The 22,977-nt window shown below is 42.2% G+C and overlaps 1 protein-coding gene across 3 annotated transcripts in view; it reads right to left on the reverse strand.

Annotated features, from left to right (window-relative positions):
* Window positions 1-22,977, reverse strand: part of tbc1d22a (TBC1 domain family, member 22a) — a 261,181-nt gene that overhangs the window by 105,667 nt on the left and 132,537 nt on the right. For all 3 annotated transcript variants that reach the window (XM_049473643.1, XM_049473641.1, XM_049473642.1), the window contains one exon: window positions 6,331-6,406. In XM_049473643.1, the coding sequence (XP_049329600.1) occupies window positions 6,331-6,406 (76 nt within the window). The remainder of the gene's footprint in view (window positions 1-6,330; window positions 6,407-22,977) is intronic.

Here is a 22,977-nt window from a genome sequence, read left to right on the forward strand (position 1 = left end):
GAGGAATCATGCAGTAACTTAAAAGTGTTAAATAAAGCAAAATATTCTAATAAAACGTGAGTCATTTAGGTGACTCCTATATGGGGTCCTGTTAATTTGTAGTTTCTGAAGCTAGTCATGTGCAACAGAGGTACGTCTTAGTCTTCCTTTTTTGGGGCACTCCTGATGAGAGCCAGTTTCATTATACCATTTTTGCTGGTCTTTGCGACTGCACTTGTCCGGCTCTAATGCGTCCTCAGTATTAGAAGTTGCTTATAAAGGAAGATGAGCATGATGACGTGGGCCGTGTTGTGCAGGTGAAGTGGTTTTATCTGATGAGATCTGAGCTGAGGTGGAGTGCTGATGATCTGCAGCTGTCTCTACATCACCACCCCCTTCCTGTTTACTCACTTCACCAGGAGATGCTGATAATACCAGTCTGCACGCTGGAAGCACGAACAGAGCTCCAACAATAAAACATGCAAAACCAGTAAACCCAGAAAAACATGAGACACTCTGTCAACAGCAGAATTTAAAGCAGGGGTACAAATCACAGGACATCTCATGATATTAATATTGTTTCCTTACAATAATACTGGGAAAGTTTAGCATTGAAAAAATAATCGTGATTTTAATTAATTTTTAAGTGATTGACACCATGTAATGATGACATTCCTTAAACAGAACTTTAAAAAAAAAAAAACTGAAATGCATCAAAAAAATGTGTATTTTAAGCAGTTAATGCTTAGCAGTCATGCTGTTGTTTTTGTTCTTAATAAAGCGCCACAATCATGCTCACTGTTTATTTGTTCCAACAAGATCCAAAAGTATGGTGGCCTCTCATGATGACAGTAAGAGAATGAGATTGCTCATTTCAGCTGTTAAATAAACACGTTGTGAAAGAATAATACATTTAAAATTTGAAAAACTTTGAAAAAAGTAATTTTTTTTTCAAAAAGGTATCGATACTGAACTCAAAAATTTGAAAATGATACCCAGCCCTACTTAATGACAAGTGACACGCTAATTGGTTTATTTCACGTTACCACAAAAAACACCAATTATTTATTTAGAGAATTAGTACATGCATTTCAGCATACTTTTCCCATCATTACGATAGCAAAGACACACTGATATGCCCTAAATCATGCTGAGCGGTTGACGGCTTGCTTTGAGATTGCTAAAATATATATTGTAAATAAATTCCAAGCCTAATCTTAACCATTTCCTTACCCTAACCCTAAGGACAAAAGTAATTGGACATCTGCTCATTCATTGGTTCTTCTGAAATAATGAGCATGAAAAAGTGTGTCCTACTTTTGTTGGAGTACCTGTCTCTACTGTCAAGGAAAGTAATTCTAGTAAATATTGAAACATTACTGTGAGGATTTGATTGCAATCCGGTATTAACTGCAGTTTCACTGCTTTAAACCCATCTAGCTCATGTCTGGCATTAGGTATGGAGACAAAATATTAATGTTTATCTGCTCCAGAGAGTTGCAATACGTTTCTACAGTGACAAGCTATCTAGGGAAGCTCTGTGCTTGTGTGCATTTGCACATGTGTGTCAGCAATAGATAACATTTAAAGTAGCTGAAATCATTTACTAGAAGGTGTGTCCACAAACATTTGGACATACAGTGAAGTAATCCAAATGTAAATCTTTTGCATTTTCTGTGTTTTTTTTTCTCTAAAACATTCTGTACAAAAGTGGGAAGCAGAAAGTGTCCTCATTTATGCTAATCTATCACACTGTCCTGTCATTGTGGGGACATTTATTTCCCACTGAGATAGTAGTACAAACACACAGACACACACACAATTACCAACTGAGTTCTGTCATTTAACAATGCTTGTGGAAAAAAAAAACACTTTTAAATTGTCTGGAGGTCAAATATCAACTGTTCCTCCTCAGTGGTTTCTTTGTAAAGCACTTGCGTATCCCATTTGAATGCGTAATACGAGACATTACCCACTCGTGATTAGAGATAAATACAATAAATGTGACATGAGAAAGGCGCTGGAGCCTGACAACTTGAAGGTTATTCAAGAACAAGCACCAGTTCAAAGGCCTTCACAGATAATGCCTGCTCATCGGCATGCATTAATCCAGCGTTAATGTGATCATTTGAATGACAAAACATCAAGTTAGCTACATCAAGTAGCGCTGCCGGCTGCTGCTGCCGCTGCTTGAAAGACGACTGCTGTAGTCTGAACGGCGTGCCGGGGAGATGCGGCTTCTGACAGGAGAAATACTGATAGATTTGTTTGAGTGCTTCTCCTTGTCCAATGACAAGAGGCTGCCATTTAACACTACGCCAATCAACTGGGTTACCATATCAACCACTTAAGAAAACCATACCAACTACTTTGTACACCACAGCAACAGGATACCATATCAACCACTTAGCAACATCACAGAAACCCCTCTACCAACACTTTGGGAATAAAATGGCAAAAACCCTAGCACTCACTTTGTAACACTATTCCAGACGCCTTCAAACAATACAGCACCCATTCAGCAACAACTTATCAACACCGCAACAACCACCCAAGACAGGACACCACATCAACCACTTTGCAGTATCACAGAAACCACCTACCAACACTTCAGGAATAAAATGGCAAAAACCCTGGCAGTCACTTAGTAACGCTATTGTAGACACCTTAAAACAATACAGCACACATCCAGCCACAACTTTTCAACACCACAGCAACCACCCAAGACTGGACACCATTTCAAAAAACCCTCCAACATCACAGAAACCCCCTACCAACACGTTGGCAATAACATGGCAAAAACATGGAAATTTACTTATGAACACTATTGCAAACACCTTCAAACAATACATCACCCATTCAACAACTTGTCAACACCATAGCAAGCGCTTAACAACACCATATTAACCACTTTACATCAAACTGTCCAACCATTAGCAGGGCAAAAACCCTAGCATTCGCTTTGTAACACTATTGCAGACACCTTCAAACAATACAGCACACATCCAGCAACAACTTGTCAACACCACAGCAACCACCTAAGACTGGACACCATATCAACCACTCTCCAAAATCACAGAAACCCCCTACCAACACATTTTAACTAACATGGCAAAAACATTGAAATTGACTTATGAACACTATTGCCAACACCTTGAAACAATACAGCACCCATTCAGCAACAACTTTTCAACACCACAGCAACCACCTTGGACAGGACACACCACATCAACCAGTTCGCAACATCACAGAAACTGCCTACCAACACTTAAGAGAATAAAACAGTACAAACCCTGGCATCCGCTTAGTAACACTTTTGCAGACACCTTCAAACAACACAGCAGCCATTCAGCAACAAATTGTCAACACCACAGCAACCACCCAATACAGGACACATCATCAACCACTTTGCAACTTCAAAAACACTAGTAACACTATTCCAGACACCTTAAAACAACACAGCACCCATTCAACAACATCTCATCAACACCACTGCAAACACCTAAGACAGCACATCATATCAACAACTTTCTAACATCACAGAAACCCCCTACCAACACTTTGGCAATAGAATGGCAAGTAGCATGGCACCACAGCAGAGATAAAGTGATAGCATTATCAAATACGAGCCACAGAGAAAAAAAAAACATCTTGCAGCACTACAGCAACAGCCAAGCACCTTGGATACCGTAGCAATCACTTAGCAACACTATAGCAACCACCTATTAATAAGATAGCAACCACTTAGCAACCTGGGACACTACAAATATAATTTAGCAACATTAAACTAACCACCAACCTGGAATACCAAATCAAACCTTGCAAAAAAAAAACTGTTTTCACTCACCATTTACAAAAGCCTTCTAGGTATTCTTTACAAAATGAAACAAAACCAAGCAAAATAACCAAAGGTTTTGGCCAAAAAGTGTCATTAATTTGGTCACTTTTTCACCACTGCATACATTAAACAGCCTTAATGTATTTATTACATGACATTGCATTATTTGTCTTCCTTTTAAATATATGTATTGAACAATTATCATTTCAACATCCCAGTTGACATACCAACAGAGCACAACATTGTTTAGTGTAAATGATTCATAGATGAGTCATCTCACTTAACTTTTTGCTATTTTTGCCAAATCATTTTAGTTTGTGAATATTTGCTGCATCCTTATCTTTTCCAAGAAAATATTACCTTTCATGACTCACAGCATTATAACTGAACTATTAAACTGAAAGAAATATGAGGAATAAGGACATTTTAAACTGAATAAAGCAGCAGGAAGGACAGTTAAAAGTTAAACAGCGACTTTATCTCTACGCTGCACAAAGATGGAGAAAGCAGGAGGGAGACAGAGAGAGGGGGATTCAAAGGAAGCGGCAAAAAAACATCAACAATCCTCTGCCTGCCTGCTTTCCCCTCAAAATTAAAGCCATCATTGAGCTTAATGCGGGCTGAAGAGACAGGGCTGGAGTGCAGGAGCGGCCCCTGTCTCCCAGAAATGGCCATTGAATTCTGATTACGGCAGCCTAATAGAAAGTAATGAGAGGGGCTTATGCTCCGGTGGCTTTCGCTTTCCCCGGCGGGGCAGCAGCGCTCTCTGCAAAGGCCAAAGCACTGGTGCGCTGATTGGGCTTGACACTTTGGCTGAAGGGGGGTGTGTGTGGGGGGGTGGGAGGAAAGAGAGAGAGAGAGAGAGAGAGAGAGAGAGAGAGAGAGAGTTATAGAGAGCTAGACTAGAACAGAGAAAGCAAGATAACAGAGGGAGGTGAGAGTAAAGGCCTTTACACGTAATATTAAAAAAAAAAATGTATTTTGCAACAAATCCATACCTAAAACACAAACACAAAATTTTAATCCCCCATAATTACTAATTCCAACAATAGGAAAGCCAACATGACCAGTCTGACCATCTCAATCAGTTCATTATACTGTTTCTTAATGAGGGGCTTCACATTTACTGTATAATTGCCTAAAAGTCCATGTGAGTCTACTGCCACCCTGTAGTTTCACCCAGGTCAGTGGAGTTTCACTGGTTGCCATGCCAACGTCAGAAGCAACAATGATTGGTCAAGTTAATTCATGTCACCAGAGAAAGTTCATAATATTATTGAGATAAGACTAGAAAAACTTTGAGTTTGAGTTAGATCTAAAGTGTGTTTTAATAACCATGCAAACCTTTTATCCCTACATGTAGACCTCAATTTTACATCAGTTTTACATTTTCATTTTGTAGACCCTTAAACAGAACTCTGTGGTATATCACAAAATCTGGTAAGCTAACCAGATACACAAAAGGTTGTCTTAAAAATGATTAAATTAACCAAAGTTAACCAACCAACTGTCAAACAAACGGGTTGACAGACCAAACAACTAGCCCTCAGATCATGAAATCAACCAATACACCCTTACGTCTTTAGACAGGCCAATCAATAGACAGACCAACAGCGTGATTATCAGAGCGATTTACAGTCCAACCATTAGACAAACTGACCTAAAAAAACCCAACTGACTGGTCCTCAAACCATCACACATAGTCTAGCAGACTGATCAACTAGCTCTAGGACCATCAGATAAACTGAATAACAGACAGGTTGCCAGATCGACTGGCAGACTAACCAAACCAACAGACAAACAGACATCCAGAGCAATGAAGACTAATAACTAAATCATACCAACCTCAGACAGACAGACAGACATGTATGCAGACTGCCAGAACGGTTTGTAAGACCAATTATTGGACCAGATGCCAAACTTGCAAAGCAGATTTAAAACCTACAGGCAGACTGACTGTCATTCTGATCAACTGGATGTCAGACCAGTAGATAGACCAACAGGTCAGATGTCAGAGAGAACATTAAACCAACTGATAAAATGACCAACAAGGCTGAGACATACAACAGGTTTTCAGACCTTCAGACCATGATGGGACTATAATGGGCCTGCTAAGCAATTTCGAGACCATAAGACAGCTAGACAGAGAGACAGACAGTCTAGCAGACAGAAAACCTGTTCAATAGACTGGTCCAATCCCATTTTACCCTTTGGCCCTTTCCCCTTCCACTTCAAACCAAGGGGTTTGAGAATCACTGGTAAGATGGTGGAACAAGCAACCAAAGAAACCTACAAATGTCCTCAATTAAACTAGTTAATCAGCAGCTAGGTAACAGAACTTTAGCGCTCTTGATGACATATCGGTTGCTTGAAGGGTTGTTCCAGTTCTTAAGCGGAAGGATTTCACTCGAAAAGAAGGGGTTGGGTTAAGCCGAGGGGTAAAATGGGATTGGGTCAGTGGCTCCACCTTAAATGAACCGAGAAAGGTTGGTGGTACCAACCAGCGTACTCACCGTCGATGCGGCTGACCAGCTCCTCCAGGGCCTTGACTTTCCGCTGGATCCCCGGCTGGGCGAAGGTGTAGTTATCCTTAAAGAGAAAAGAGAGTATTACACAACTCATTACAGCCGCCGGCTACATTCAGCACCATTTATGTTCCGTTATTTTATGGCAAAATGATACCGATGTGCGAAGGTTTACTGAGTGACAGGTCCCTGCGGAGGTCTCACTTACGATACATTTATAATGACTACAATTAAACTCCATTGATCACATAAAACGGCATCCATTAGCAGTGCTTACATAGTGTCTTTATGCCTGAGGGATTGTTCCAGCATAATGATGACCGTGGGAAAAGGGCTAGCAGGAACACACACACACATATATACACTGTATATATACACACACTTTAAGCCTATGGGTATAGTCAAGTCAATTACTGAATACCAAACACACATAACCGCAGCGCACAATAACACACGTGTCCGCACCCCCGCACACCCTCTCGCGCCGAAGCGGCATGGCCGTGGTGAGTGAGGCTGCGTGCTGGGAATAGTGATCCCCATAATTAAGTAATAATATTCATCATGGTCCCGTGGCCCACTGTGCGGCTTAATTACCACATTCATTTCAGCCCGTGCTATCGGCCCTCAAGACCATGACAGCCACTTACAGCCCCCCCCACACCCCCTCCACGTCCCCCCAGCTAAACTCCAACTCCCCATGCTACCTCGCTCTCAAAGGGACTCTCTCAATGGAACTGGCAAACCTGTTAGCTTAGCCTAGCTTAGCTTAGCTTAGCGCTGGTCAGCGGAGTCTGGGAGAAGACAGTGATTGAAGGGGGTGTGTAGCGTCGTGTAGCACTAGTGCTGAGCTAGCTGTGTGTTCAGAGGGTTAAGGAAGATGAATAGCATGCGTGGCTGTGCTCAGAGCGCCAGACAGGGATATTGATAAACAATAGTGGCTGAAGACCCATCATTCACAGCAATTACAGGGCTGCTGGGGAAGGCTGGGAGCGAGAGTGAAGTGTGCGGGGATTGTGATTGTGTGTGTGTGTGTGTGTGTGTGTGTGTATGCACTGTATGCGTGTGTGTGTGGGCAGGTCTCAAGCTACAAGTGAGAATTCACTCATCTGTGCTCAAATGAGAAGTGATACCATCTGAGAGGATGTATGGGGGGAAAAAAACGAGTGAGGTATCTATACAGTAGTTAAACATAGGTAAACACTAAGGACTACAGCAACCATGACTATACTGTGGTAACAACTTTGATGCTTAATCGTTTGTGTACATCCTAGTTTATAATAAATGTGTCCAGCTACTTTAATCTGCAAATGCAGATGAAGCTGTGGAGCAGTGGAACTGTGGTCCCTGGAGTGATGGTGCACCATCCAGTACTGAGATGAGTTTGGGGGGGTGATTATGAGATGGATGTATGACCATCCAAAATCCTGACCTCACTAATTATATTGGGCGAAACAGTGGTTTGGTGGTTAGTGCATGTATCTCTTTGTTCTGGGGTCTTGGGTTCAAGTCCCTACCTGGGTGGAACTTCCCTGATTTTTTACTGTCTGTATGGGTTTCCTCTCACAGGTGAATCAGGTGAATGGGTTATTCTAAATTCCCCTGGTATGTACAGTATCTATGTAGGTATGTATCCAACTGGCTGTTCACTGAGGCTAGAAAAAAACACCATCTTTACAAGAAGTATGGAAGTCCTGAAAAATCAAAATTGATCAAGGAATTAGCAATTAACGTAAGGCATACGAGAGGTGCTGTACACACACAAATGCTAGGGGGCAGTACAGACACTCAGCAGCCTCAGAGTTTTGTAGAAAGGCTGCCTACACCTGTTTGCTGTTTGGAAGAGGGCAGGACGTGCAGCAATTGATTATTACTATTGTCCATTTCTTAATTTCTCTGCAACTGGGAGCTGAAATAGCTTTAAATAGCGTTTATTTTATTTTATTTTATTTTATTTTTGTGCTCTACCTTAAATTATGCAGCCTCAGCTGTCTGTTGCACTATTTAAGGTGAAACGGGAAATTAACTTGTTACCGAGATGCACTTTTTATGAAGAAAAATTGCCATAAAACATTGAAACTAGTAATATAGTTACAGTTACAGTGACTCTTATAGCCCTCTCTTTGGTGTGTGCCTCAGTTTGAAGGGCCATGTACCAGTAACACTTTCCCTCCCCCCTCAGATTAACAAGAATTGGGACACCCTACCCCTAGACGTGAACGCTCAAAACAGAGGGAGGGGCTGAGGGGAGAAATAGGATTTCTACCCTTTGAAGAATCTCCAAAAATGAACCCTACTGAACACCAAATGATATCCATAACCACGATCCACCTTAACTCAAGCTTTCCCACGCATCAAATCACATTCTAACAATCTGATATCAAAATGATTCCAATCTCTCTTAGTGGATCTATTCAAATAATTTGTCATTTGATTAAGCCTAAGTGGCTCTTTTACACAAGCCCTGACGTAGGTGGAATTTGTCTAGCTTGGGCAGTTTGGCAAAGACCTAAATTTGCACTCAGGAAGATTAACGAACTGCTCTGCCCGCATCCGCATGCAGCGGCATCCCTCAGCATTTCCAACAGGTGGTAGAGTTCCGGCCCCGGACACGGAGGCAGCCCTCGCGGCCCTGTTCCCGACTCGCAAGGGCAGATACCGAGTGTGTACAAGCGCGAATGTGAAGGCTTGTATATGTGAGTCTCTCCATCTTTGATGAGGCTTCAGAGAGTGAGGAAGCTTTAATGTGGCCTGGGAGCAGCTGAGGCGGCAAACACCCCGCAAGGGGAGAGAAGTCATTAACCGATAAACAATTTCAGCCGTCCTTCAGGCTCAGCTGTGCAGCCTCGCCGCTCCAGAGGTGCCCGGGATGAATACAAGAGTAGCCGGATACCCACCATTAAAGCGATCCCGGCTCCGGCCCCTCGCTTCCTCTCCGGCGCTCACCCTCCTCTCCGCGGTGACCTCGAAACAGGACTCGCCGAGCCCCGGTGCAGCGCCCGGGTTCGGAAACAGATGGGGCCGTCCGTGGCTGAGTCCGTGCTTGGCCTACTTTCACAGGCCTGCACCTTCTCTTCAACTGGAGCGCTGACCCTGGAGGATGCTTGTGGCTCAGTGAACATTAACGCTCAAAGCCGGGCTAATCTATCTCTGCAGGAGTCGCTCTCACGCTCTCCTACTCTGGTAAGGTGGAAGGACCGTGCGTGCGGGGAGGGAGGGGACTGGTACTCAAGTTGGTCACAATCAGGCCACGTCTGAACATGAGCTCCTGGAGGATCCGCTGCTGATCGACGATCTGATTTTCCCCTCATGAAACTGGGTACACATTGGACTGCTAGCTTCCTATGATCCTGTAAGTGATTATGAACAGCTAATATTAGCCTGTAAACGATAAGCAATATGATGCTGAATGGTTCTTAAAGTTTTTTTTTTTTAGGTTTTTACCATCAAAAATCTACATTCTAAAAGTCCTAACCAATGTTTAGGTTTAGACATTTGGTCCAATTAGCTTTAGGCGTTCTCCTAATGAGAATTCACGTCCGTTACGCAAAAGAATGAGCATTCCTTTGGTCAAAAATCTGGTTCGACCTAAAAATGCAGTCTTGGTTTAGTCAACTTAGCAATAGTTTGGTCTATTTTCAGTGTGAACACAGATTGGTTCAGATTTTTGGACCAATTTGTCCAGTTAAGTCCAGTCAGTGGCTTTCACCAAACATTAAACAAAAGAAGAAGAAAAATAACTGAAACCCAACTTCCCTTTACATGCACACACCGAACAATTAACTTAACAATAAGCAAGTAATATTTTAGAAATTTAACTAAAACAAAAATAAAAAAGCAATCTGCTTAAAACCTAGCATTTTTTAAGAGTGCAAAAGAACCAAATACAAAAGGACAAACTAGAAGCAAATAAAACCTAATCAACATTAAATAAAGACACATTATCACAATACCTAAATCGCTCAGTCAAACTTACAAACATATATAGCAAATAAGTCTATAAAAATCTGTCTAAAATATTTTCTTTTATATTATAATTTGAATATCTATCGAACAATAAAAGCAAAAACTTCATTTAGTTGGTGAACAAAGTCCACTTAAAGCTCACCGTAGTGAGGTTCATCATGACTCCAGCATCATGATTGGTCAGTGCATTGATTGGCAGAGGATATTACATGTTACCAGGTTGCTAACAGCTATCCCCCTCTGCTGCCGGGCTGCGTGGCGTGTTCTAGTTGGCAATTAGCTGTTAAGCAGAGGGGAGCGGGGTCAGTCTTAAGCATGCATTAAAGCTTGCCCAGAGGCCTCAGTAATTACATCTGCATTATTAAAGCTCCTCTGCAGTAATGAAGTACTGCTGCTCCGGCACGCTGATCCCGCAGAGCCGTAAACAACCTGAGGTTCCCACAGCAACGGGACCGCCGACTTCACCCTCAGCACCCCGTCTACCCCGCCCACCTGTTTTATACATATAGATTATAAACGCAGAGACAAACTTAATCACTTGAACCTCACGTTTCTACAGCTGAAACGTCAGTATTCATATGATCTGTATGATCATTTTATTGCAGACGTGCATCAAAATGAGTCAATTGCTGACAAGTTTAACTCAGAAAAGTTTAAATCTTGCCTTTTTAGAAGACACTGACCTAAAATAATGTCATAGTATGCATCAAGGAACAAAGTTCATCCAGCTCTTTACCTCCACAGCTCGATTGACCAGTGTGATCACTGCAAACTGTGCCCTTCCCAAATGAACTATGCCTTGGTGCCTTCCCAAATGAACTATGCCTTAAGCATGTCAGTGTCATGTCAATAATGCAATGTTCCTGTAAACCAGGGGTGTCCAAAATACAGCCTGTTGGCCCTTTGCAAGCCGTTTAATTTTTTTGGAGTGGCCCACGAGGTTCTAGAAATAAAATAAAAATTGGCCCGCTATTAAGCAGGTGTTTATATTGTAAGATTCAAAGTTTGAACGCTAGGTGTCAGAAAGCGGGCCAAAGAGTCTAAAAGCAGCGAGAGTGTACAGTAGTAGAGCAGAAAACAGGCCAAATAGTTAAAAAGCTGTGAGAGTGGCAACAAAACAAAATAATACAGACTGCAGATTTAATGTTCATTAGCTTTTGGGAGAACTCCAAAGAAACAAAAAATGGACAGCAAACATAGAACATTTAAGGCACGTTGGGAAAATGACTATTTTTTTAACTGAGTTCAGAGGGAAGTGTGTATAATACTAAGAGACATTATGAAACGAAACTTTATATCGAAATTTCATTATTTGTTTTATTACAAAATCTGTGGCCCCAGCTGTGAACAAACATGAAGGTGTTGTGCCGAATTCAGCCCCCGCTTCAGAAAAATGTCACTAGGTATGTAACTGTGACTGAGACTTTTGGCCTATATTTTTACGTTTTTAAGTTAAAGCGGACAGCAGAATCTGTTTTTATCAATAAGACGACCCGTATGCGGTCCAGACAGAGGGTGCTTTTCATGGCGGGGGTGTTGAATTTGGCACAACACCTGCAAGCCAACTGAGCAGTCAGTAATGACATAAGCGTATTTGGGCACAGATTGTTTAAATGCAGTGAGTGCAGGCCAAGGAGGGAGTGGGGAAAAGGCAGAGTCGACCGAACCATGCTTAGTGTCAGTACACCCTAAGAGTAACAATCCTTTGCAAATTTTCAGGCCAGACTTTCCATTTCAGAGCCTTCCACTTCAGACCATCTTAGTCTTAAGAAGTTCAGAGATGTCGAATCATGAATGACTTTGAAACGGTAGAGGATACAGTGTACTGTGAGCGGGGCTGGATGTTCAGAAGATGTCAGCTGGTACTCAGCTTTCCTCTGGCACCATGCAGAGCGATTTCTTTTTTTTTTTTTTTTTTTCCTCCCAGTGTCTTTCTTTTGCAGGGATTTGTTCTGAGCCCGAGCTCAGAACCGAATTCAACTTCTTGGCACCTTCACCCCCAGCCTCCCCTCTCCTGATCTTTGATCCGGTCGAGCAACTACAGAGGAAATCCAGTGAGTAGAGTCCTTTTCTGCTGACGTTACAGCTCGCAAACCCTGCTGCTTCTTTCACCTTGGCTGGATCATGCGTACTCACTAATCTCGATTTGACACCCGCTACAAAGGGGCCAATTCCTCTCTCGGGTCTGAAGCAGAACAAGTACAAAGAGAGATCAATGGAGGAGGACTAGGACTTTTTCCTCAGAATAAAATAGTACAATGACCGGACGAAGGCAGCACTGCGATAAGGAAAGGGAGGTGAGGGAGCGGCGAGGCGGGAACAAACAAAAACAAGGCCGCTGACAGGATTTGGAGCTGTGATGACAACCCTGATAACCTGAGTGCTCTCAGCGAGACCGGCCTCAGAGAGTGGGCTTTTATACTCCGCTGCTATTGATGCCTCTCCATCAGTGCAGCCATCACTCCCTCCCTCCTCCCTCCCTCTCTTTGCCTCCCTCCCTCCATCCATCCATCTATCCATCTATCCATCCGCCCACTCTGCCAGCCAAGCCTCTTATCAGAAATAACCCAGCTATTCACTGTGTGAAGAATCAGGATCATGAGCTTATCTCCAGAACATCTCAAAGTCACCGTCCGACATGCCGCTTTTTCACGCATCTCTCTCTCTCTCTCTCTTTCTCCCCCTCTCACTCCCTCCCTCCCTCTCTCTCTCCCTATCTCTATTCATTATGTGGACTTAGTGATCGAGAAAGCTTTCAGATATCTTAATGGGCTCTGAGAGATACTTGAGAGGCGGAGGGGAAAGGATGGGCAAGGAACTCCGGCCGCCAGGATTGTCGCAGACTGAGATATGCTTGCATTGGAACATGACCAACAAATAAAAAATATATGAATTTAGATTAATTTTAAATAGACATAAAAGTACAGATATTATCAGACAACCATTTAGAAAAATAATCATGCTACAAACATTTTACACTTAAATTGAGTCATTTTGTCCCCAGAAATTTAGCATTTGATCAGAACCGTTGATCAGGTGTGAAAGCTGTTTTATATTCTAGGTAATTGTCCAGAGTGCTGTCCTCCAGGAAACAGTGGTCTAGGGCTCGATTCAAGCTTTCAGCACTCTGTAAATGAATCATAGTACAAGACAGCCAATCAGAACAGAGCCAATCTGTCTTGTGTCAGTCTTAAAGGGGTAGAAACACATACGGTCAGTCTTTACAGGCAAGTCAGTTTTCATTCGTCTGGCAACTGCGCTTGCACAGATCTCCTTATTGAGATGGAACTCCACTAGCACAATGACCCTCCTTTACTTAATGCTTTAAGAGTTACGTTAAGGGTTAGTTTTAAGTTTTAGGCTAAAGTTAGGTTGGGGTTAGGTTGTAGGGTTGATTTAAAGTTGGTGTTAAGGTTAACATAACCATTGAGATTTATTTATATTGGTGGTTTTAACTGATTAATAAATGTAATCTGATTAATCACAACAATATTCTGTAATTAACTTTGATTTATTGCACTTGTTCTTCTTAAGACTCAAGTTTTTAGTAAACCATAGTGTAACCCCACCCATTTACACTGTAGTTCTCATGTGTTTAAGCTGTAATTTTTAGTACTTTTAGTACAAAAACAGCCTGTTTTCAATGCACTGGTTTTATAACACTGTGAAAACAAATATATTTACTAGGAGTGGGAATCTCTAGGCATCACAATTCGAATTGATCACGATTCAGAGGTAATATAATTTGCGATGCGATTGTAAAACAATAATATTTTTCTACTATACTGGATTTTTTTCCTTGTTGCATGACTACTTGGCAAAAAAATAAAAGTATCTAAAATGATCCATAATGAATCCTGTTATTCAGTGGGCTTTTTGAAGATATTTCTATTTAATGAGAAAAAGTTATTTAAATTAATCAAATGATTACAAAAAATCAAGGATTAATTTTGTTAGGGTAATATTAAAACCAGCTACAAAGAAAGCAAAAATCAGGGCTCATAATTTTTTTAACCAATTCATTTCCATTATTTTTTCATGACTTTTTCATGCATTCAAGGGAAATTTTCATGCTCATACAGTTTTTAAAACAGTGCAGACAATAAAACCAAAGATCAACTCTGGACTGACGTTTTTGTTAGCTCAAAATAGATTTTCTCCGTCAATAAACAGAAACACAAATACATGTAGACCAAATTTCCAAGACTTTTCCAAAACTTTCTGGGTATTTTTATTTTTCCAAAACTTATCCAGGCCTGGAAATTACTTTTTTCAAATTCCAAGACTTTTCAGGGTTTTTCATGACCGTGCGAACCCTGAAAAACAGTAAAGTGAATTATAGTATATTGTTGTAGCTGACCAGTTTAATGTATATATGAAGATGGTTTTAATGTTGTGGCTGATTTGTGTTTGATTTGTGTATAAGTAAAGTACCTTGCAAAATATAATAGAGCTTTTACTAGGAGGGCAAAATGTTGCCAGGTGTTGTGAAACGACTCAGAATCTTCCATGTCCGAATCCAGATGTGTGTAAGAATCCTCAATTTCCCTCATGTGTAATATTCACACATCTCTACCATAGGACACAAGTAGATTTTACAGTGTAGCCATAGTGTTCAGCATCCTCATGAATGAAGGAAGTGAAGGAGGCCTGATTCTCAGTAAGAATATGAGAATATGAGGATATGAGAGACAGGCTGCCATATCAGATGGATGATGGAGGGGCTCGGTGAGCTGTGGCAGGGGCATACAGCTGTCAATAACAGACAGAGCTACAGAACACTGAAACCCAGCCTTCCTGCTGAAGCTCCCACTCTCCCACACACCCCTCCACAGACTCCTGATTGAATATAATTGGCAAGCGGGGAAATGTGGGGGGTGCAGGGGTGAGATATCCACCGAAACAAAGAGTGGCACTGCTGCGCCTGCCAGAACACACACACAAACACACACACACATATACACACAAAAACACACACATACACATGCATGCACAGGCACAGCGAGAGTATCAGCTCTCCCAAAAGTGTGCAGCCAAAATATGAGACAATAGCAGCCTCCTGCTCCAGCAGCAGTAGCTCAGACAACAGCCTGGCTAAACACATAGTCAAGCAGGAGAGAGAAGGAGAGAGAGAGAGAGAGATAAAGAGAAAATAGTTGAGAAAGAAAGAGAGAGAGAGAGAGAGAGAGAGAGAGAGAGATATGCTTAGGCTACGTTCACATTACCAGGCTGAATTGACTCAAATCAGATTTTTCCTTAAGGTGGCTCAGATCAGATTTTTTAATGGCTTCGTAAATGTGCCAAATCAAATTTTAGGTAGATTTGAGTCACTTTCATAGGTGGTCCTAAGTCAGATTTGTATCTGATCCATGCGACATATATGTGAACGATCGAATTCATGAGTCTTGTTGCTTTTACGCATTCGCTACGTGCTTCTATGAGATGTATCCACTCATCTCCTGGTGCAGCTGTCGCAGCTATAGCTAAAAAAAAACAGCAAAAGCAGTTGGTGGCAGTTGGAAAAGAGACTGTGGCTGACTTCAAATGTATCGGAGGAGGCATGCACTTGTCCTGATCTTTCTAGTTTCCTTCAAGGAGCATTGCAAGTAATATGGGGAATCTTAAGGTGCCATACATCATCAACGGGCCTTGGGCACCCATTCCCCTGTTGCTTCCAGTTCATCAGTTGTCTATTTTTGAAGCAAATTTGATGTCCCTTTTTATTAGGTACTGTCCAGGGCTAAATAAGAATACTGGCCCAGTCATATAGTCATCACAATTGTCCTATTTCCTTGTCGAAGTGTATCCGATTCTGTTGTTTGCTTCCACTTCGCTTGTCCCACTTCCAACACATCGTCATCCTTGAAAATTGGACTGTTCACTTTCTTCAACTTAATATGTAGATCCCGACTCTTGACTGGCGCCACTGTCACCTTACAAACCAGAGAGTTGTGAACTGCACAGCACAGAAACTGAACGTTCTCTTTTAGACTCTGGAAATGACTGTGACTGTGATGCCACTACTTGTTACTTGCTATTTTAGGTCCAGCTCTGGCCGGGTGTTTCCTGTCTGAAATGCTCACATGATGCAACTGAGAGGTTCTGGTGCTCTAGCTCTGGCTCTGGCTTTTTCTGCTCGAGTGAAGGACAGCTCAGGACCTCTCCGCCCTGCCAAATACCTGGCCGAGATGATGATGGAGTTACAGGCAGCAGAGCCGGCCGCCTCATCAGTATTCCGCAAAGCACCCCAAGGCACGGCGCCAAAGCGCCAAGAGCTGGCCGGCCGTGACGCTTCCTGATGCATTTCTGCAGCGGCCTGCCATCCCCCGTCCCAGGACTGGAGGCCGGCTGCTCGCCTGTCTGCGCCGGGGGCGTCCATCCGGCCCGGTCAAGGATGAAACGCCAATCAATGCTAACTATGTAATAGATGGAGGAATAGACTGCCGAGCGACTGGCTGAGCATGTGTCAATGCATTCTGCAGCCTTGCACTTTTGTCAATACACTGTTCCAACAGAGCAGGGGACCAATTGGCCAAATCAAATCGTTAGGGCCCGGGGCTCCGTTCGGGTTCAATCTTGGCCGACGAGCACATGCAAATATTTAATGGATTATCAGGCGACCGCGAGCGGCTAATTTGTCCGGGCCCGTTTACAGAGCTTTTTTTTTTTTTTTTTTTTTTTTCTCCCCGAAAGAGGCTGAAAAATCACCGCAGTTGCTGTAGGTCCAGTTAAAGTAGGCGAGGGGGAGATAAACAAACAGACAGATTGCCTATAGGCCCACAGGGCCACGACACTGTGCTCTCCAAACGCATCACAGACAGTCACCCCCAGCTTTTACTGCCGATGAAAGCCGATAAATGCGGTCTGGCACGTCGCAGGATGAGGCCGTTAATGGGAATGCAATAGAAAACAATATTTGCTTGGAGATGGCAATTTCAGCAAATGAATGATAGGCGTGTGCTTTTTTATTTTCTTCTCTCATTTGTGTTTATGCCACCTTTTTTTTTTTTTTTTACTGTTCCACTTCTGCCTTTAAAACAAACCCCCGAGAGGCACAAGGAGGTAAATGGTTTCATTTCTTTTCCCTCTTAGTTAGCATGCAGAGAGTGGGGGAGAGAGAGAGGGAAAAAGAGCGAGAGAGCAAGGCAGAGAGTAGGGAGGGGAAAATAGGCTAAATAAGCAAGAGGCTCATTAATATCACTGAAGGTGCATTTCACTGACAAAGGGCCCCGAGAGGCACCTATTTATTTAGGAAATTAATAAAAGTGAGTGTTTGCCCCAGTGTAAATGCCACTTTCTGTCCACAGCAGCACTTCTGAGCGCGCTCTGCTCTGCATGGGGAGAGTGTGCACAGTGGCTGCTCCGACCTTGGCTCTAATTGCGTGGCGGACACCAGGGAGAGCCACGTTTCCCCCTAATGGTTTATAAACAATTTTAAAGGGGCTGCACTGCTCGGCGACCTTAATTAATTTGTGATCCTCCGGCTCACGCCCCTAAACCCCACTCTGATCCAGTGGCTGATAGAAGAGCTGGTGGGGGGTCTAGTGGAGAAGCATTAACCTTCCAGGCAGAAAGCAGGAGGACAATTTATAGACTCTCACACGAGGTCGAAACTGGAGATAGAGCGAGAGCTGGAGCCGGGCCACTAGTGAAAGCATGCAGCAGTGCACAGGAGTGTACCCAATGTTCCCCAGAGCTGTAATTGCTCAAAACACGCAGAACACACAGCGAGCGGAAATCTCAGAGACTGTGCAATCGTCCCATGGCACCATGTGACTAATACGCCATCATCACTGTAATAAAACTATGTGTGAGAGCATAAGGTTGCTATTAGATGAGAGCTATACAAGTAGGAGAGCCAAAACAACACCTTGGAAATGAAAGAAATAAGATTTTTTTCTGAGCTCCACAAATGGATATGATGTCTTTTAGCTTCTGCTACTTTTCTGTTTCTTCTTAGATGTGAGTGAAATTGACAAATGGAAAAAGAGTTGGGACACCTGCTCATTCAATCAAAATCTAGAGAAAACTTTCAACTAGATTTTGGAACTCAACAGTACTTAAGAGGCAAAGATTTTGAATGATCATTACCACCATCATTCCAGAGTTCCACTGCTCCACGGTGCTGGGGGAGGAGTGTGGTGATAGTTTTTATACCCCTCAGGCCTACACTTAGCTTTAAGCTTGGTTTAATCCCCAGGACCATCATTCACAGCTGGAGTGACCCGAGGTGAGCAAGGCACCTCAGCTATTGATACTGATCCTGGTGATTGAACCAGTCACCTTTCGTTATCTACCCTGAGTAGATAACGATATCTGCTCTTGAGCAGGCCACCTCAGCTATGGATAATGCTTCTTAGGATTGAACCAGTGGTGGCGCATCACCACTGTGTCATTGTTTCATTGTCTAATGCTGTGCTTACAACTGGACACATGCAATGTGAACGCCAGTCCTGGGGAACTGAACCAACAACCTTCCGGAAGGTCGCTAGAGATGGCACAATAGCAGTTATTCATTGTTTCATCGCCCTAAGGTGCTCTGCTTACCTTAGGAAAACCTGCAACATGAATGCCAGTGCTGGGGAATGAACCAACAACCTTCTGAAAGTTCACTAGAGATGACACTTTTTTGAACTGCTCAATTGTGATGAAGTCTATAGAATCCACTGCTGTAGTGTCTTGCTCACATTGTGGGACCTGTCATAAAGATGTCAGTCCTGGGGATGGACCCACCAACATTCTAGAAGTAAACCACTAGGGATGGCACAATACCAGTTAAGGTGAATGACATCCACTGCTGAGATGCTTTTGTCACCTTAGGGCACCTAAAATATGGATGCCTGTCCTGCTGACTGAATCAGCAACCTTCCAGTATCTACAAAAAGTACTTGGGTCAACCACGAAAACACCTACCCTACTAACTGGCAAATCTTCAACACATTAGGTTTCACTTGAGTATTTGACTTAAATGTTTGGTTGCTGCAGATAAAAATGACCTTTTAGAATTCTATTTCGCTGTGGGGAAACAAAAAGAACAAAACATACCCAAACATCAGCCTGTGGCATCTTCTCTGCTACATCGAATCATTTTATTTTCTGTTCTCTAATTGAGTGTAGAGTTCCCACTTGCATAAGCTAGAGAAGTACTCTCAGCGGAGGTCCGGGCACGACCTAAACGGCTCGTTTCTGGGCCGGTCTCCATCTCCGTTACACAGGCAGTCCTGCCCAGACTGAGGACAGACACTGGCCACACAGAATCCGAATGAGTGCAGCCAACGGCGTAAACAGACAGCACGCTAATTCACTCCTTAAATGCAGCACTGCTGAGTTCTTGCTTCAACCACTTCACCCTGCTCAAATGGTCCCAAATGGTGTGTCAAAACCGGCTGACGAGCGTCTCCTGGGCATTGATTTGAACAGGAGTGGGCATTTTACCAGACGGGAGAGAAAGAAAGAAAGAATGAAAGAGAGAGTAGGAGACAGACATGGAGTGTTATATTTTTTTCTTTTGCAACTACACAAGCAAGCTATGAAAGCCTAGAAGAAAACTAGAGACAAAGGCTATTTTTCCACTGCATGGCCCAATGGTTTGGAGCTTGGAGGGTAACCATTTTGGTGGCTTTTCTACATGGACACGTTTTGGCAAGGAATGCTTACAATCTGGGCTCAGCCCAAGTTTCTCGGGTGCAGTTTGCTAGCCAAACTTAGGGCCACAGAACCATTCAGTGGGAAGGCTGAGAGACCTTAAGCTTCACTTGTGGTAATGCAGTGGTAACAATGTTGAATAAGTCTGGCAGTCGGTATGCTAACATTGCAGTGACTAGGAGATGTTGGACAAGCCTAGTCATCGGCGGGCTACTGCCACACTATTGATGTTGGATGAGGCCCTTAGCCAGCATGCTAACACCATATTAGCAATGCAAGATAAGACCAGTAGCTGGCATTGAGACTGACATTTAGACATTAATAAGTTAGTATGCTTTATTTCGCAAGTTGGCAAGCAGGAATGAGGGCAGACACATCCAACAACAGGCATTGACAAGACAATGTAAATTTTCTGGTCCAGATAAAATTTACAGCATTAGAAATGGCAGTGGTTTTGTAAAGGCATGAACTAAGGTTGGTCAATCTGCATTTCTGACCATATCTGAGCCCCATGTGCAATTAATATATTTATGGCCCTTTCTGTGGCTCTTATCTACTCTGACTTCCATTTGAGTCATGTTACATAGGTAAGAGAATGTACAGTTAGGAGTCTTCTCCAGCTGCTGGGAATCATTGTCTGCTACAGGACACACTACACTAACTGATGCCCATGCTGATTACTACTGCACAAAGTGATGGAGGCACATTCTGGGGACACATCCCAACTGGCCACCAAAGGCCAATTTAGATTGCTGGAACACTACAAGCTGTGGGATTACCTGCGATCTCCCAATAATAGCGCCAAAACCTTTGAATCTGAATGTACTGTCTGTGAGAGTATAACCCTTCAAAATGTAATGGTGTTGCTTTCGTGATACTTTATAAGGTAGTGTTACTTGTAAACATGAACAAAAGTAAAAACTCTAGTAAACATCTTTAACATCTTGTTAATCAAGTTTGGATTAGAGGTGCCCTCATGTCTGTGTTACCTCCTGGCTGACAGAAAACAATTGGGGAAAAAAATTACTTACATTAAGTTGTACAGGGTTATACTGCAGCCCCCATATAGTGTAAGAAAGGTTATTATTATTCTCTTTTTTTAATGCTTTAAGGTCTCATGGGTTGTTCATGGGTTGTTCATGAGTTGACGTAGACATGGTGCTTTTTCTGATCGATTCATTTTTCTGAATGTTTTCTTTTACCAGCCACTGCAGATAATGGAGTTTGAGGAACAAGAACAAGTGGATTTTGGCAGAAAGAGACCTTAAAGTATTGACTACCCTAGAGGAATCATACAGCCCTTAGTGAACACACTGTACCTTCCATGATACTCTATTCAAAATAGATTTATAAAAAAAAAAGGAAAACAATATCCACGGTATCCATGGTAATGTCAGCATACCACCAAGAAGGACCAAGCACATCCAACAGGATTAACTGTGGATGCAAGAGGAAGCTGTCTCAAAGGGATGTTTGGGTGCTAACCTGGATTGTATCCAAAAAAAAACATAAAACCACGGCTCCCCAAATCACGGCAGAATTCAATGTGCACCACAACTCTCCTGTTTCCACCAGAAGTTTAAACAGCTCCAGAGTTTAAACAGCTAAAACACAAAACTCTCACTCAAATTACTCTCTGTCTGACCAACTACTGAGCACAAAGTTGTGCACATTCATCCTCCCACCAACTATCACTTTAAGAATCAATGACGTTAACACCGAGGTGCAGGAAGAGTGATCGATGTCGCGTGTTTTGCATGGCAGTGTGAGTCTAACTGGTTACCTGGAGCAGAGGCAGCCAGAAGGGCAAGACGCTGTAATTACGAGCGGCATCCTCCCCTGAGCCCAGCTGTCACCAACTGAGCGTCACCTGTCAGAGGATGTGTTTAACATCACTCAATATTACCCCGGCCTCTGAGGCGACAGCCACAACACCCGGCCCTACACAAAACAAGCACTCTTACAAACTGCGGCCAGATCAATCTGAGGATGCTTAAAGGCCTATTCCACCCATTTCCCAACATTCCTACAGAAATCAATGTCTACTATTTAAAAAAAAAAAAAAAGCCTTTCAGACTGACTGGGTGTGAAATGTGTCGTCGTACAGAATCTAAGGCCGGTCGAAGTTGTTCACAGTGGTGATGAATGGAAACAGACCTCTGAAGGGTTTAACGTATTTGTGATGTAAAAGCATGAAGCATTTCTATTGGTCCATTTGTAATGACAATCTGACAAAAAGGTAAAAAGAAAAAAGGTCAAAGAGTTAAACTTTAAAAAAAGTTGAGAAACAAGATTTTTTTTATAAACGTGACGGTAAACAAACGTGGGATAACTTGAAGCATCACTCAATGCTGGTGTTCATCCATCTACTCCTCTATACTACTATACTTGCATTCAATTTACAGAATTCAAGATCTCATTATTTTATATATAATCAACTAAAAGTGTACCCTATTAAATTCATAACATTCAAAAAACATTTGCGAATTATTTTGTTTATATTTAAGTGATGATGCAGTTCCGCACAATACAAACCTGCCTGCCACTGCTTAAAGAAGAATTGAGAAAACAGTGTCGCAACAAAAGCTACGTTCATGCTGCTTTTCTTTGTTACAGAGTATTAAAAGAGTAAGACAATAATATTTAATGGATGCAAACTGTTTTTCATATGTAGAAACAAAAGAAATTTCACATTCTTCTATTGTTAGATTTAGAGTGTACTAACATTACTTTTACTTATTATATTACTTCTATATATTTATACTTGTTTTTCTACGTTTCCTTTATTATTTTAGCATATTTATCTGGTTTTATTTGAAAGTCTGATTTGTTTTTTAATAGATACATTTTCTGTTTATTGTTTCAAAAAAGTCAAACTAATTTCATTACTTTCACACGTGTTCACCTGTTTTATTCCCATTCTTAATTCTTGAGAATTAAGTGTTCAGCTATATTACAAATTAATGTAATACAATATACAAAAAAATACAAAAAAATGGTTAGTTCATGGTTTAGATAATAAATTAA

This window comes from Astyanax mexicanus, chromosome 2, assembly GCF_023375975.1.
Source record: "Astyanax mexicanus isolate ESR-SI-001 chromosome 2, AstMex3_surface, whole genome shotgun sequence".
Taxonomy (NCBI): Eukaryota; Metazoa; Chordata; class Actinopteri; order Characiformes; family Acestrorhamphidae; genus Astyanax; species Astyanax mexicanus.